Source organism: Carassius carassius, chromosome 37 (genome assembly GCF_963082965.1).
Source record: "Carassius carassius chromosome 37, fCarCar2.1, whole genome shotgun sequence".
Lineage (NCBI taxonomy): Eukaryota > Metazoa > Chordata > Actinopteri > Cypriniformes > Cyprinidae > Carassius > Carassius carassius.
In genome coordinates, this window is record NC_081791.1 from 10355795 (window position 1) to 10373109 (window position 17315).

General features: G+C 36.9%; 2 protein-coding genes across 7 annotated transcripts in view; one reads left to right on the top strand and one right to left on the bottom strand.

The window, feature by feature from the left end:
• Positions 1 to 3090, top strand: part of si:dkey-178k16.1 (protein 4.1) — a 66234-nt gene extending 63144 nt beyond the window's left edge. For all 6 annotated transcript variants that reach the window (XM_059527416.1, XM_059527415.1, XM_059527418.1 and 3 more), the window contains 4 exons: positions 111 to 197; positions 293 to 373; positions 1940 to 2056; positions 2407 to 3090. In XM_059527416.1, the coding sequence (XP_059383399.1) occupies positions 111 to 197; positions 293 to 373; positions 1940 to 2056; positions 2407 to 2412 (291 nt within the window). In that variant the 3' untranslated portion in view covers positions 2413 to 3090. The remainder of the gene's footprint in view (positions 1 to 110; positions 198 to 292; positions 374 to 1939; positions 2057 to 2406) is intronic.
• A 3361-nt stretch (positions 3091 to 6451) lies between these two features.
• LOC132117981 (contactin-4-like) overlaps positions 6452 to 17315 on the bottom strand; it is a 101450-nt gene continuing 90586 nt past the window's right edge. Inside the window, exons 12-22 of the mRNA XM_059527421.1 lie at positions 15919 to 16094; positions 15675 to 15792; positions 15388 to 15546; positions 14476 to 14625; positions 11649 to 11719; positions 11078 to 11312; positions 10337 to 10452; positions 9810 to 9996; positions 9129 to 9241; positions 7776 to 7944; positions 6452 to 7515 (exon numbers count right to left, since the gene is read on the bottom strand). Coding sequence (XP_059383404.1) covers positions 7424 to 7515; positions 7776 to 7944; positions 9129 to 9241; positions 9810 to 9996; positions 10337 to 10452; positions 11078 to 11312; positions 11649 to 11719; positions 14476 to 14625; positions 15388 to 15546; positions 15675 to 15792; positions 15919 to 16094 — 1586 coding nt within the window. The 3' untranslated portion in view covers positions 6452 to 7423. The remainder of the gene's footprint in view (positions 7516 to 7775; positions 7945 to 9128; positions 9242 to 9809; positions 9997 to 10336; positions 10453 to 11077; positions 11313 to 11648; positions 11720 to 14475; positions 14626 to 15387; positions 15547 to 15674; positions 15793 to 15918; positions 16095 to 17315) is intronic.

Here is a 17315-nt window from a genome sequence, read left to right on the forward strand (position 1 = left end):
CTTTTGCTTTTATTTCCACCTTTAGTTCCAGAGTTTGTATAAAATATATATAACACTACCATATAGATTTCTTGTTTTGACAAGTGTTTATTCATTATATTCTTGAACAGGTAAACCTGGGATCATTAGCTAGAGATGGTTCACCTTTAATGGTCACTGAGAATGTGACATCAGCCACTACAACTCATGTTACTAAGGTATCTGAAAAAAATATCTTCTGGTAGTCAGTTTTTTAGGAAAGGCCTACTTGGAGGGTTGAAAATGTACATATATATGTGTTTCTGTTTTGTAGACTGTGAAGGGAGGCTACTCGGAGACAAGAATTGAAAAAAGGATTATCATTACTGGTGATGATGATGTTGATCAAGATCAGGTAGGTGCAGAAAGAAGGTGCTGGACATTTTTTATGAGATATATGATTCCAGAGCATTCCAAACCTGCAAGACATTCATAGTTGGAACACAGTTGTGTTGATTGAAAAATTGTAAGATTTTTTTTAATTAAACCTGAGATATTTTTGTCCATCCATTGAAAGTCTATCAAACAGGAGTAGCCTCTTACTCTGTTGTTAACAGTGCAGTGTCTGGGACCAGTTGCGTAGTGAGACAGAGATTTTTTATTTATTTTTTTCACCCAAAGCAGTTCACATTGCTTCATAAAATCTGGAGTCACATGGATTTCTCTTATGATGCTTTTTGGAGTATGAATGTTTAGACTACCTAGACTTATTGCATTGATGGACAAAAATCTCGGTCACACTTTTGTTGTTCACATTAGTTTGGGGTCCAGTTCTCACTACTATCAAATATGACTCTTGCCTTAATAGAGTCCTAATGTCCTTCTTATTAATAGTTAGTCATGTAAGTTAAGTTTAGATGTGGGGTAGGACTAGGAGGACTAAAATGTGGTCATGCAGGATAAAGGTCCTTCCACACTTGAGTCCAAAATTTCTGTATGCATTTTTTTCATATTCACCATCCTAAAAAATCATCACACAGAAAAACCTGAGTTTGATGCATTTTAATTAATTATTCATAATTATTTTGTTTTCCTCTCACTTCTAAAAAAGAGAAAAAGAAAGAGGAAATATTGGGTTAATAATATTCAACCCTGAGATAGTGTCAAAATTTACTTCAGGATGTCAGTGGCTCAATTTGATGCTTTGCTAGCAATATGATGTATGAAGGTTTCGTAGGCAGTGTGTAAATGTGATTGACACAACTTGAGGTCGTATTTATTTTTTAACATGCGGAAATTTTGGACTCCGTGTGAAAGGACCTTAAGGCATTAATATGGGCTTTATACAAATATTTACAGCTAATATGATATATTCTGCATGGTAATAAGTAACTAGTTAGTAGTACTGAGAATTGGTTCTTAAAATAAAGTATCTTTTTTCTTACTTTTTATATTTTATTTAAAAAATATTGTCATTTGTGTTATGAAGATGAACAAAGGTCTTATGGAGTTGGAATAACATGAGGCTGAGGAACTGAATTTTCATTTTTTTTTTTTTATTCAGTCACCATGAAATGGTTATTTTTTTCATGGAATATTATAGTGTTTATTTTAAATGATTTATCTATGAACATCATTATTTTTAAATAAAAAATACCCACAAGAATATTAACTTCACCTCCCCTCACAACAAAATCTCTTGAAAAGTAGTGAGTAATTCATACCCTCCAGCAATTCATCACTCAGATGAGATTACAGCAATTAGAAAACAACAACGATTCAACTGGTTCTGATGGACAAAATCAACATACATATTTCTTGTTATAGAAGCCATTTCAAAATATGTCACATTAGGAAAGAAAATAAATTTCTGTTTCAAGCTTCCTTTAAAGTGTAAATTAATTAGTCAGAAAGCATATTACTAATTCATTAGTTGCATGTTTCTCTCATTTAACTTGAGAAATAAATGACTTTCTCACAGGCGCTTGCCATGGCAATAAAAGAAGCCAAGCAACAGCACCCTGACATGTTGGTAACCAAGGCTGTAGTTGTCAGGGAAACAGAATCTTCCACTCAAGATCCACATGAGGAATCGAAGGTATTTGTCACCGCTAGCCTCTGCATGCACAATTAATTAATCCATTTTGAAAATGCATGTTATGGTTTCACTTCAGTGTTTATCTGTCATATTGAGCCTGCTGGTGTATAGCAGTTTGACAAGGGTGTAATGACAAGTCAAAACCAGTTCAGTCAGCGCTGTGTGTTAACTCTAGGTGGACGGCGCTGACAAATACACTCTTTCATTTTACTGCAAACCATGCAGTTATCAAAACTCTATGGCAAGCCTTATTGTATTCCATCTTACAACAGCAATCACTTATTGGCAATGAAGTCTTCCAATAAATGGTTGTGTTACATGATCTGTTTATTTGTTTTTTGCTCCATTAGTCCTGATCTCCTCAGTTCTCAGGACTTCAACGGGAAGCAACTGTTCCTCATTGACTGCCAGTGGGTCGCCAACATCTACAGACCTCCGCTTCCACTTACATACACCACACTAACATTTACACATGTACACAAACACATGCTGCCTCCCAGATGTCGGAACCTATTCCTTCTCATGTAATTTCTATTTTGTGTCTACATTCGCTGTGGTAACATGGACATACTGGTTCAGGAGGCGCACGGTCTCCTTGGCTGAGGACCGCTGGGGAAGGACAAACTCAGCATCCCATCGACCAGATGATTTAGCCGCCATTGTAGTCTCTTGCTTTTTCTTCACGAATGTGAAAACTAACCAAGCATACTATCAACAGCCCAATGCTAACATCAAGCATGAGGCATGGGGTTTGTTGATGAACATTGCTGAAGATTTAGCCTAGTGGAGTGACAGTAGTGTCTATTGAGTAGTTTTTTCTAGGGTTCATTGAGATATAACACAGAAGATCTTTTTGCAAAAACTGTAGGGAAAAGCCTAGCTAGCGTACGTACAATATGTCATGCTTCTCTGATCAACAAATGTTATGTTGCTGTTAAATTCTGAACCTCATCTGCATGTGGCAAAGCAGGGTTTAAAATGTTTTCGTATACAACAAAATAACTAAAACCTCTGGTCCTGATAAACCAGAAAGGAAAATGAGACAAACTGTATTAATGTATGATTGCCAATCCTTTTGATGGTCCTCTGAAAAGTATTTCTTTCCATATCAGACATAATATGGAGATAGTGGACTTGCAAATTGTTCCAGAATTTTGATTTACTGATGTATTTGTTTTTTATAGATGTCTAGATTTTTTTTGTTTATTTGTTTTATTTCAGAAGCCCTTACATATACTCAGCAGATATCATGAACAGAAAAATATTTAAAGTGCCAATTTACCGTCCAAACATTTCAAGGTACCAGTAGTAATCAAGCTTTAGTTTTTAGATTTAAAATATCCCCAAGTATGACATTGCTTTGAAATGCACGATACAAAAAGAAAGACGTTTGCTTGTCGAATGCTCCATTTCATCTACACATATTGTTAAACTGTGAAAAAAGTCCAAAGAAACTAAACCTAATTTGAGTTCAGTACATGCTGACACACTGACATAATCAATGTCAATTTATGTGCATGTGCATTTAGACTTTAAGCATTTGAACAAAGTACAATTTATTAGGACTGCAGAAAACTTTATATTTTTTTCCCCCAACAATATTTAACAAATTCCATACTGCTCTATATGTTTGAGACTTCTGTGATTTCTTTATTTATTTTTACAATGTCCCTTCCCACACAATGCTGTGCCCATGAACTAATGATTTTTAAACAATTAAAACAGTTTTGTTAGATATTAGATCTTTTTATGTGTAAATGTCATAAGCCTGTGGTTTTCAGTGAAGTGTGACCCTTGAGCCATGATTCTCTTTACAAACGTTCCTCTGTGAAAGCAGTAGAGATCCTGGATGAGACAGGACATATATGTGTTCTAGTATTGAATGGATGAATGAGCTTTGAATTGCGTGTATTGCCAAATTAAAAAAAAATTATATTAGGATGAAAGAAGGTCAGGATAGCTCTTAATAAACTTTGCTAACATGGTAAAGGCTTGTTATTGTGTAACTAATGCATTCAGGACTGTGCACTATGTGAAAATAACACTATACACAACCTGCAGGTATCAGAAGGGAAATTTGTATAGCTCATACTTCCAACTTGTACAGTTGCTGATTTTTGGGGACACGGGAGCTGTTCTTAATTATATAAAGAAAAGAAGTGCCATGCAAAGGTTGATAGTTGGATTCCTAATCAACCACAACATTCTTTCGCCAGCCCATTTGCAAAGCCTATGTCAAAGTTGTGTCTCTTTACAAGGCAATGTCCTCGTTTACGCTGTACACGTTGAATTTAAGATTTGAACTTTGAGGAGAAAAAGTTGAGAGTAGAAAAGGACTTTTAGCATCAATTCCCCTGAGATTCCACCTGCAGACACTTCTGTTTACAATGCTATCCTCTACTTTCTACTGCTTGGTTTTGTGTGTTTGCTGTACAGTGTTCGAAATAAATAAGATCCATCCATGTGGTCAAGTCTGCTATTTGTTGCATTAGTTAAACATGACATCACTGTAAATTGTGTATTATCCAACAACGGTTTATATACAAATCTTTTCCATTTTAAGAAATGTTATTATTAGTTCTGTCGCACTGCCCTCTTCTGGTCTACTGAAGAACATACAATATATATGTAGTATCATTTCCCTGTAATTTCATAAAACACTTCTGATGTTGAGCACAAAGGACAGTGTAATTGTTCCATGAAATATTAACAAGCAGTACAGAGTTGTCACCAATATCATCAGTTATCATTAGGATTAACGCAGTAAAACTTGGCAAAAGTAAAAATTGACAGATTAAATAAACTGATACCGAATAGCTAAATTCGCCGTTGTATTCCCAATTTTGCTACAAGATTGATGCAGAATCGTAGACAGTTTTTCTGGGGGTAGGATTGTCCAGTTTCACGTCCTTATATATATATATATATATATATATATATATATATATATATATATATATATATAATCAACTCAAAATGCAGTTTCTTCCGCTTCCGATCCCCGTGCTTGATCAGATGGGCTCCCTAAGTGCGCCCAGATGCAAACAAGAAAAGACTTAAACATGAAGTTACCTTTTCTAAAGGCAGGACACTTTTCTTTCTTAAATTAAACCTTTTAAACTTATATAACGAAATAACATTAAGCCAAAGGTTACGAACCACTTTAGTTGTAAGTACACAAACATATGACTCAAAGGTACAGGTTGTAGGACCTGCCACTAGAGGGCACACTACCAAAACAATAACAATCGCGTGGTTTGATGACGCTAAGAAGGAGCGTGAGAATGATGGGATTTGTTGTCTTCTACCCAACCGCTAACAGCAATCAATCAGATGGAAAGATAAATCATGGATTTAATGGATGAGGTAAAGTTTTATAAATGTTGTGTTTGATGTCATAACTTTTTTATATTGAATTAGACCCGAGTAATGGAAGTTTTACAACTAAATTTTTAGTCATATTACATACAAAGACGCGGTCAGACTATGGATCAGACGCGTCCTCGTGCAGGTCTAGAGAGACGATGCCCCGCGTTTGGCGTGTATGTCCTATAATACTAATCTTGTTGATCGTTATAATAACATATGTTTTCTGTAAAGATACGAATCAAAACAACTTACCTGTCGAGTAAAACACAAGCGAGATCAGCATCTCTTTCTAGTTGAAGTTTGTCGCGAAGCTCTCTCCATCTAGAAAATGCAACACCGACATTGATCCTCGCTCTTTCTCTCCTCTTGTCCCAAACTCTTCTTGGGTCGTTTGGTTGGCCCGTACGCTTACGTTTACGGGAGCTGTCCTTGTCGACAGAACCAGCGGCATTATCCTATCTTGCTGTTAACAGCAATTTAATAATTGGTGCTAAAAGGAGTAATCAGTGTAAATAACAGGGTAAAGGTGCACCCTGACCGATAATTGTCTTTTATGACACCTAAAGTAAACATTTTTCAGAAAGTGAAAATGTTGATGAAATGGCAAGTGATGACTAAGAAGTGTTTGCATAGACAAGGTTATTATGTCCATCACACTAGTCTCATTAAAATGTTAGGCTACAATATAAATAAATGAAATAAAATGCATGCACAATGCACTATTCCAAAAATGACCAACAACATACATTTAGAAAATAGACAGGAGGAATTTATTTAATGCTGACTAGCTTTTTCACTGTCAAAAGTATTTCAGCCAGATGCTGCCTGTTTTTGTAGTTAGCCAGTGGTATGTTTCAAAGTTTGAGTATTTTAATAATTCAATTAGGCATGGTAAGCTCATCTTCAAAATAGTCATCAGGAGGCCCTCTGACCTTCTCACCTTTTGCACCACCCATGAATTTACATCCATGATGGTATAAAATCTGCATTCTATAACATTAGAAATTACGATGACAAACTCACAAGTACCTTACGAACATTACTTGTGTTCCTTCATTTATTAAAAGCAGACAGTTCATTCAAATACTGTATTTCAAGCCACTACAGAGCCAGTTCATGCTAAACAGCTTGAAAATAGAACATAAGCATTATGTCCTGTGTATTTAATGATCACAGCAATTACCTACAGTATAGAAAGCACCTTAACGGAAAATGAAACGCTGGTCTTTTACAATCAAAATATCTGTTATACATCATCAAATAATGGAATTGTAAATTAACAAACTAAACCAGAAAAGAAATCAAGACAACTATTTAAGGCTGTTCTGGTCCTGAGGATATTTTACATACTGTTTCTCATTAAAGAGGCACACACACTAGCACAACAAAAATTTCAGTGCATGACTGAAGGAACAACCAGCTCGAGCTCTTTTATAAGTAATGCCAGCAGCATTAGCGTCGTCTTTCAAACAGACGGGGGGCATGTCAACACCGGGGGACTGTAAACTCTGTCTGATTTGAGGACAGCTGATTAAATGGGTTGATGCTGGTCTTACTCTGTGTCTGTGAGGTATGGCAGTAGGGATTCTCTTCAAAGGAGTTCATTAAGTATTCCCAAGCTTCTTGTGGAAAAGACATTTGTGTGGTTCTCCACTGCCAACTGTCTAATGCGTGAATATGGATTCACCTTATCCAAACAGATGTCCTTGTATGTGAATCCCTAAGAATGAACTGTATGTCATTTTATGCCCTTGAATATCCAGTTCCTGGTTGGAAACCACTTGGGTACCATCCATCAATACATTTATCCAAAAAAATGCAATAGCTCCTACTCCACTGTCTCAACTGCTTTGGTGTCAGTGATCCAAACTAGATTAGTAAACGTCCTCTTTTAAAAGCAAGAGGAAAACTTTCCTTCTGAAGAGTCTCTTTTGTAAAACAAACTGGAAAAAGACAAGTGGATGCACTTGTAGATGTTTGTACATTTCAGTCCATCCGTCATAAGAAAGTCCTGACCGTACAGTAGAGTGATAGTGTGATGAGGACTGGAAGTGCTTTCCTCTCTGGGGCAAATCCAATTGCATGTGCAACTGCAAAAATATATATATATATATATTTTAGCTTGGCTTATTTTAGAAGCCAACAAACAACAAAAAACAAGATGTTTACAGTTTCAAATAGGGTGTGGAAGGTCTTCTGGCTCTTCTTTAATTTAAGAGATTTTCACTTGCTTCATGTAATTTATATAATTAACAAAAACTGCATTGGCACGATAGCCTAAAAACATCAACCGGGAGTTCAGCATGCTGAAGGATTATAGTTATAAATGCCATGAGGGCTATAAGCAGACCTGCTATCCTGGGGATGGTAATCTGTTTGCTGCTGCTCCCTTCTCCACCTTCACTGACCGGTTTAATCTGGATGATGTAATCCTCGTCGACGGGCAGGGAGAGCTCAAGAGATGTGCTGTTAGTCTCCACCACGCTGGGCAGACTCTGTCTGCTTTGCTTGTACATGACCTTCAAAACAACACAGCTGCTGTAAAACTCGGTTACACTTTATTTTAAGATGTCCTTATTACAGTGTAACTATAGACCCTTTTCTGTTAGTAAACACTGAGACGTTTTTCTGTGGGCGGAGCTTAGGTGGAGGCAGAAAGATTCCCCTGGATGCTTCATGAACGCTAGCTTTTTTTACCTTGTTTTTTTAACAATGACTGGAGAAAATTAGATTTTACCTGCATATGTAAGGTCACTCACTGTCTGGGACTTTGATTGTTATTTGAAAAGGTTAACTTTAATGGATGAAACCAGATCGGCCGACCCGTACATGCTCACTCAAAGCTTGGACGATCTGACAGGATTCCCTCCAGTTGAGTGACTCAGATCTAACTCACTGTGTCTATCTAGTCATGAAGATTTATATACATTTTAATTTCAGCAGGGAATAATTTTTTACAGCTACATTAATATTCCAGTCACAATTAATCATAACAATGTATCATCAGTTTGTTGTTTCAAACACATGCACACAGACATTATTACTTTGCATACACGACATGATGATATGCATAAGAAATCTTTAGACGGACACATAACAACAAAAGACAATACTTTATTTAACAATTTTTGACAATTGTTTCTGTCCAGTCCGCTCGTTTTATTGCGTTTAACCACAACTGTCGTGGGTTTTTTGTCTGGCAGTGGCAGGTATGCAACAAAAGTCCTAATTTGAGGCTGTATTATGTCGATTCTGGCATGCAATATCACAACAAAATGATATTTTAAGCTCATGTAGCCGAATCTGTGCTGGTTTGCATTGGTCACCTCCAGTTTTCTCTGTGTTTTGTTTCCAGCCAGTGCTTTGATGTAATTGTCAGCCCTAAAAGGGTCTATACATTTAAGTTCCAAGTAATATTAATTAACTATGTGTACTTAATATATGTTTTAGTGTTTGGTTTAGGGTAACTTGCATGTAATTTTGTGTAATTCTTTGTTATTATAATAATAAGTACATGTAACGTGTAACAAGGACACCTTAATATAGTGTTACCTAAAACCCATGTAACAGATGATGGACCGTTGAATGCATGGTGTGCGTTATTCAGTATTTATGGAACATATGGTAATATGATCCAAAGCAAATATTAAACCATGTTGTGGTATAAACAGATATAGAAGCAGTGATTTTTGTAGGTTCATACCTTATAGCCCATAACTTCAGACTCATTCTCCAGAGACGTGACATGATCCCACTTGAGGATGAGTTTAGAGTCTGTGGTATTCCACGTGACTTTGACTGGAGACTGACTCGGTGCTGGAGAAATACATTCAAAGAGCTGAACGTAATACTTCAGAGCAGTTTAAAACTGCTACACAGTTGTTAAGTTTGTTATGTTAAGTTGCACACATTCAGCAGCACACATAATACATAAACTTCCTTAAATGTTAAATGGAAGCTCAGTTGTGGAGTTCATTGGTTCTTGCAAATGAAAACTAATCTCATTGGTTTTTGTGCAACAAATGATCATGTTTGAGCAAATGTTTAAGATATTTGATGAACTTCATGTACTGAATGCGAATTGATCAATGCTTACATGAATAATAGGTTAATTTAAAATAACTTATTTTAGGATTAATTTCTACGATACTTATATGAACTTAATGAAGTGTGAAAGTTTTGGGAGAATGGACATTCAGTCCTACTGGGAGGACCAAAGATGAAACAAAGTCTTTGCGGTTAAAAAGGACACAAGGTTAAGTAAATTATTTTCCTTTTCAGATGAACTATTCTTTTAATTTTCCTAATGATGAAAGGAAACACCCTGATATAGGGTGATGTTTTCAGACAATAACACAATGGCCAGGGTCCATGTCACACTTACGGGGTCTCTTAGTGGTGACGTTCACCACAACACTATCAGGTCCAACACCTGCACTGTTATAGGCTTTGAGTTTGATGTAGTATGTACTGCTGGGGTCCAGTCCACGTACGAAAGCATTCGTCCTGTTTCCCACAGTCCTCATCACACTGGCTGTGTCCGGTCTGTCCTTTGTTCTCCAATACATCAGCTGAAATTCACAGTCAACTAGCAGTCATAATCAGCATCACAAAGTGTCAATCATTGATTCAAATTTATTGGAGCTGTGGTGTTCATGTGGGTCGTCATGTGATATATTCAAGGCAGACTTGCTTACTGATTTTCTATTTCTGAACAGAACAAAATATCTGACATGTTCCTCCAATAGCTTCATTTTTATAGCATTGTTTTTTGGTTGCTACTGTATTAAGAACATGAATAAAACTGGATGCGAGAATTGTTATAACAGCACAGGGAATATATTTACACAACTTAGATGTAGAACAAACCCAGTGAGATTCATTAGCTTGCTTTAGTTGTGTTGTCCTCACCTCATAGCCCATTATGCGTGTCCTACTGGTGCTCCATGGTAAAGGCTTCCAGCTGACCTCCACTTCTGAGGCTGACAGGCTCTTGGCACGGACGCGATTGGGGGCACGACTCGGCTCTATGGTCAGAATAATCATTACAGTAATATCTCAGCATGTTTAGGCTCATTATGAGAGCACTGATGCAGTAGCAAATGTTTAGCACTTTCAATTTGCCCTAATCAACCACTGAAGCCACATAATGTTCTAAACATTACATATACCTATTCATCCTTAAAGGTAATTTCTGCTCCATTGGCACAAACTTCCATTGTGTGAACAAACAACATTGATTGAGCCAGTAGACCTAAGGGTAGTGGTAGACCTCCATTTATTTATTTATTTATTTGACAGGAATGAAAACAAGGCTGTAAGCGGTAGAAGAACAGTGTGTTAAGTGGAGTCTACTGTGTAGAAGACTTTCAATAGACAAAAACTCCATAAAACAGTTTTGCAAATTGTGAATTGTGAAAATGAAATTTAATGAAATTGTAATTTAAGACCTTCATACAGTGCGTGCCATTGTAAAACTGTAAGTCTATCCCTTGCAGCCTCCTAGTCATCTGCGTTCTGTAATGCCATGTTGGGCCACTCCAACCAGGAGTAACATTTCCGTTGCACCACAGAGACAAAGTGTTTATACTTTCTGATGGACTGAACTAGGGAATGGTCTTCAGTTGTCTTTGCATATTCAATTGGGTTTACCTTCTTCTGCCGAGTATATAGTGGTCACATGTCCAAAAGGACCTTCTCCTTTGTTGTTGTAAACTCCCACTTTTACGTGAAATGGAGAGAATGGAGGGATGCTGTCATTTTTGAAGATGTATCGGGATGCATCAGGAGACGTCACGGCCGCCTGCATCCAGCTTTGACCACCAAGAGGGCGAAAAGCAACCACGTAGCCGAACCCTGGACCGCACTGCAACTCTTCTGGGACTGGCTGAAGAGCCACACAAGTATCCGCAGACACAAACACAACATGGGTGAGAGAATAAGCAAGTGAAAGACGTATCATTATATCAGAGCAATGTTATACAAGAGGCTTTGTCTCAGTAAAAGCAGACTATGGAAAATCGCTTGTCACATTCTGAAATGTAATTGCTTAAATCCATAAACATTTTGTCTGCCTCACTGAAGAGTATCTGCCTTTTTTAAACAAGAGCTGTTTAAATCTGACAGCATGATGGGCCTGTTTTTGATGCAGGCCTGTCGATGGTCTACCACTTACAGCTACCTTTGTGCACTTAAATGTGAAAGCAAGTGCTTGCTTTGTTACCTCCCAAGTGATGACAAGTTCAGAGCGACTGCCACCTCCTCCACTGACTCTGGCTGGGGTGGTCCTTGGCACTACAGCATTAAAACAAGAAGACTTTTTCAGCCAGTTTTACAAGACGAGAAAAACCAGAAGTGCTGACAGAGCATTTTTCTCCTCCATCTGTTTAGCATGATGCCACAGAGACAGCTTCCTGGCTGCTTCTTGGTTCTGAGCGAAAAGGTTTAATATATAGTATAGTTGGAAGAGAACTATATGTCAGTCTTATCAAATCTTGGAGAAGTGCCTTGTTTTATTTTAACAATCCCTGCTGACCTTCCCAAAACTTATGAAGTTCCCAATATACCCACGGCAAAGATATTTTTTGGTCTTTGCCTAGAAAACGAAGCTGGAAATACCTTTGCAGTGGTATACAGTTATTGAACATGATTTAGATGAATATATAAATATGAGCTGCACACTCGTTTCAATTCTAAAATGAACACACAAAAAGCACTTTATATAATACATTGCATTAAAGGGGTCATGAACTGAGAAACCAAAATTCCTTTTGACTTCTGATATATAAGAGGTCATTTTTCTAATTAGTCATCTTTATAGCTTTTGAACTCAAAACTTTGGCGCTATAGTCTAAAAACAGCTTATGTCGAAGATAGCCTGGACAAACGACAGCTTTTGGAATGTTCTACTCTATGATGAAATAGTGTGACTAATCACTGCCTCTGCAGAAGATCAACGCCTGCTTCGACATCACTGCCTGTTTAGCCCCGCCCACCAATTCACACATGTAGTGTTTATGAGAGAGACGAGCGTGCAGTTCTACGCAGAAAACAAACAATAAAGATGCTCTGAAGACAAGAAGATGATGTGCCGTGCCAACCTGTGGAAAAACAGTCTTTGCATTGCCTTCCTTTTGATCCTAATATAAGGAAAGGGTGGATGAGCTTAATTTGTAATGAAGATTCAGATTGTGTCAGCAAGAACTTAATTTTTACAATGATTTGTTTACAAACAAGGCCCAATTCGACGTGGGATTATCAAAAAGATTGAAACTAAAAGAGGATGCTATACAATAATGTTGCAACACACAACCGTAAGTAATTGTTTTTATTACGTGATCACCACTATTGCTTTGTCACTTGTCATAGATCGCTTGAAATGTATTGAGTTATCTTTGCATTTTTGACCTAAAACACTGCAGCGTCCATCTATCAGGAATGTATGCTGTCAAAACATACACAAAATAAGCCCATCAAAGCAGTGGGTGTTTACTTCCGAGTCTACAATCCTCCACACCGATTGGAACATAGCGTTCTGTTGAGGGAGGTTAAAAACAGGCCAGAAAATAGATTAGTACTTCTAAATATTTTATTTTTTTGTCATAAATCTTGATAACACTGAATTAAGCCTCAGAGAACAGAACAAAACCCCCCCCCCAAAAAACAAAGGCAGTTCTTGTCATTATCATTTTTAAATGTATAAAAAATTGTTGATGTAGAATACGATTTTAGAAACATAATTAAGCTAAAGTCAGAAGTCTACTAATGCTTCATTTCGAAATTCATTAAAATCATTTCTAAAACTTTGAATTTTATGAAACATTTTCTAAGACCATGTAATGTGTGTGAATTATTATGTCAAAATGCATTATGAAGAAGAACCGCACCTGCTATGTAGCTGCATTAGAGCTAATGTTAGCATCAAGCTACATAAGACAATTTATTAAAATATTAGTACACTTTAACTCAAAACTCACTTTAAACCACCAACGAGTGTTTGTAATAACTTCTTTTTGCGATCAGATGTGGAATTTGTTTGTTTACTGTGGTTAAAATATGCTATTTATAGCCTTTTATATCACTGCACAAATTAGCATTTCATATGTAAATATTATTTATGCTTTTCAAAATGACTCAAATCTCAAGCAAATAACATACAAAGCATATCCTTTCGTAATCATGTGTTTATTATCTTTGGTCTTTGTGTGTAAACGTGTTTATCTGCGTTTGTTATGGTCAGATATGTACAAGGAAAGACACAGGAAACAGATCACAGGATGACGGGGCGGGATGAGATATACAATATGATTGACATTTTTAACAACAAATCGGCTTCTGTCTGAATCACAGTGTGAGCATGGACGAGTGTAAACACACAGAGAGCCCAGGGAGCTTCTAATCTTCATCAGATTGCATAAATCAGTGGAAAATGAATAAAAATTATGATTTTGTTAAGAGTTTGTACAAGAGTAAATATATCTTTATATCTTTATGTACATGCATTTTTGGATTATAATCCCTTATTGACGCTGTTCAGTGATGCTATGTGAACACAAATAAACTGCTGCTGATGTGACAGAATATGAATGTGTGGTGAATTTCTATTCAAAATTTGACATAATACTTATTTATTATTTTGCACTCCTGACATAAATTAATAAATTACTGTTACTGCAACAATGTTTTACCGAAACAGTGGTCAAATATCGAAGCTAGAGTCTTTAATCTTTCTAACTGATTGCACAGTTTGTCCAGAGTGTGATGTTTAACGTGTTGTGAAAGTGAAACAACAACAATTATCTGTTAACAATTAGGGATAATCATTGCGGATCATTGGTAGTTTGAAGGTTTTTTTTTCCAGCCATAATGAAGTTTTCTATGATAAACTGTATTAACTCCTCTAAAACAAACAAACAAATTTTGTTTTGGCCTGATTTTGTTTTAAATGATCACATCACAGCAGTTTGCAAGTACCTGGGATTTACTTTTTTGGTGGTGGTTTGGGGTGGGGTGGGGGGGGGGTCAAAGTAAACATGCAACTCTATACATACATGTGTCCTTGGTCCTGATTTTTTGTGAGGGTTTGCTGGGTTCCCCGGTGCCTACGGAGTTAGTGGCCAACACTCTGAACTCATATTCAACCCATGGACTCAACTCCACCACACGGGCTGAGAACTGCTGCCCTCCCAGAGACTCTGGCACTGAGAAAAGAAGAGATATTTCAATATATTGAAGATAGATTTTCAGACCCGAAACAAAACAATAATTTGAAAAACAAGCTAGAGACTGGAAACGTGGTCTGGTCTAATATGCAGCTTCTTATGGAAAAGAAACATACACATGGACAGGAATTGACAAAGTGTTTGGGATTAAAAGGAACCAACTGTTTTTACTTTCTTGTACCCTTGTTGAAAAGAACAAGAGTAATGAATGTAACTGTGATTCTATGAGTTCTGGATGACAGCCAGAGGCAGTGCTTCACACTGAATGTTATCTTCATCGCACATGCACAGGTCGAGTCTAATACAAACAAAGTCCCTCATGACCAGGATGATTCACGGTCCTCCCCTATTTAACCCTCTGACTTCCTGCATTTATTTTATTATTATTTTTGTCTGTGTGTTGTTGTTGTCTTTGTGTACTGGAAGCTTATGTCACTGAAACAAACTCTTGGCAATAAAGCTCTTTCTGATTCTGATTGCACTACTGTAGCTTGCAAACTTCAAGAAGCGTTGCAGTGAACTAACAGTTGGCATTCAGGTTCCTGAGATTAGAGGTCTGAACAAAGGAAAAAGATGGGTGCTTCGAAATAATGCTACCATAAAAGCAATGCTAAAACACTGAAAAGAATTTATAGGCCTTGTGCCAAACTAATCAAACTAACCTCAGTGGAGACTAAACAGCACCAAAGAATCATTATGATAAACTGTGCATTTTAATCCAAACTATTAATTCCTGCACACCTGTTTTGGCTGCCTGCCATCCGAGAGAGAAAGGGCTTCGGATCTGAATGTTGTAAGCAAATACAGGACTGTGGTTATCAGGGCCTGGACTCCAGGACACAAAGGACATTGTCTCTGTCACTTCATCAACTTTAATATCCAGCGGTGGGTCTGGAGGACCTGTGGAGAAATTATTATAGAATTTACTCACATTTTTAATTTTGGTAGGTTTTTACCTAGTGGTTTTTACTTTTAAACTTAATCTTAGTAGGGGTTTGTCTCTGAAATCTTGTTTGGAAAAACATTACCTAGTACCACAACATCTGTTGCTATAGACGCACTGTCCACTTTAGTCTGGACGGCACATGTGTATCTTCCTGCATGCCTTAGCTGGATGTTACGAATCATAATGTCACCAGCAGATGTCTGTGAGCAAAAAACTAAATTATATTTACAGATTCATTTTATAGCCATTTTATAGTCTTATAGATTTTCTGGTGTCAACAAATCAACAAACCTGAATATCAGAAATGCTAAAAGAATGACACGTACCCCACCAACTTTTTCAAAATATCCCCCATGGCTTCCAAAATTGATCAGCTGCTCGTTGAAAAACCAGGTGAATCTCACGTCCAGGGAAGGATCACGAGACACCTGGCATGGAATAACAACACTCTCTCCCACTGTAACATCCAGCTGGCTGGCTTTAGAAGTGATGATGGTTGGCTCTGAAATAACAATGAGACGGTCAGCAGCTAATATATAAGTGAACATTACTAGTCAGCAGTAGCTTGGTGGATAAAACAAAAGTTGTATTTAAGTACATTATGACCAGGCTTAAGATGAGACATGTATAAAATTAGTTAGTCTAGTAATTTATATATATATATATATATATATAAACCTGTAATTTGAGTACTAAGACCTCCTTTTGTGTTAGATATATTTCTCATTTACAGCCCGTGCTATCGTTTATGCTCCCAAAATACATCTCTGGTAAATCTCCCCTCAACAAACTACAATATCTGCTAAATTTGGCATCTAAAATCCTATCTGTGGCCAGGGTTGGTGACCATATGACCCCTATTTTGAAGTCTTTGCACTGGCTCCCTGTCAGGTTTTTTTTTTTTTTCAAAATCATTATGCTAATGTTTTAGGTTTTGCATTATCTGGCTCCAAAGTATTTGGCTGAACTTCACACTCCTTATGAACATCTTGCAAATTTCGATCCTCCTAGAGTGGTCTTTTATCCTGTGCTCAGAATTCTTTGGCTGACATTAGGGACGCACATTTGTTAGGTATTTTTAAATCTTGATTTAAAAAATTTCAGATTCTTTTTCTTTTTTTTTACTTGATTATGTTCTATTTTGTTATTTAATAATTTTGCATTTTAGTCCTAGTTGATTTAAATTGTTGAGCTTGCTTTTGTTGTGAAACGCTTTTGAGAAAGTACTTTTTAAAAGTGCTATTAAAAATAAATGTATTATTATTATTATTATTACTTCTACCATTTGAGCTGAGGCAAGAAGTGCAATGAGCAGCACACTTCTACCACCACTAGATGTCACTATTCTGTTACATTTTCATCTAAAAGAAGTCAGCTTTTCACAATTCTGCCAAGACTCCAATATTTCCAACCTTTCAAAATATCAATACATACATCAAATTAATGCACCTGTTATTAATATGATAGATCTATCTATCTATCTATCTATCCATCCATCCATCCATCCATCCATCCATCCATCCGTCCGTCCGTCCGTCCGTCCGTCCGCCCGCCCGCCCGCCCGCCCGTCCGTCCGTCCGTCCGTCCGTCCGTCCGTCCATCCATCCATCCATCCATCCATCTATCTATCTATCTATCTATCTATCTATCTATCTATCTATCTATCTATCTATCTATCTATCTATCTATCTATCTCTCTATATATCAAAATATCAACAAATTC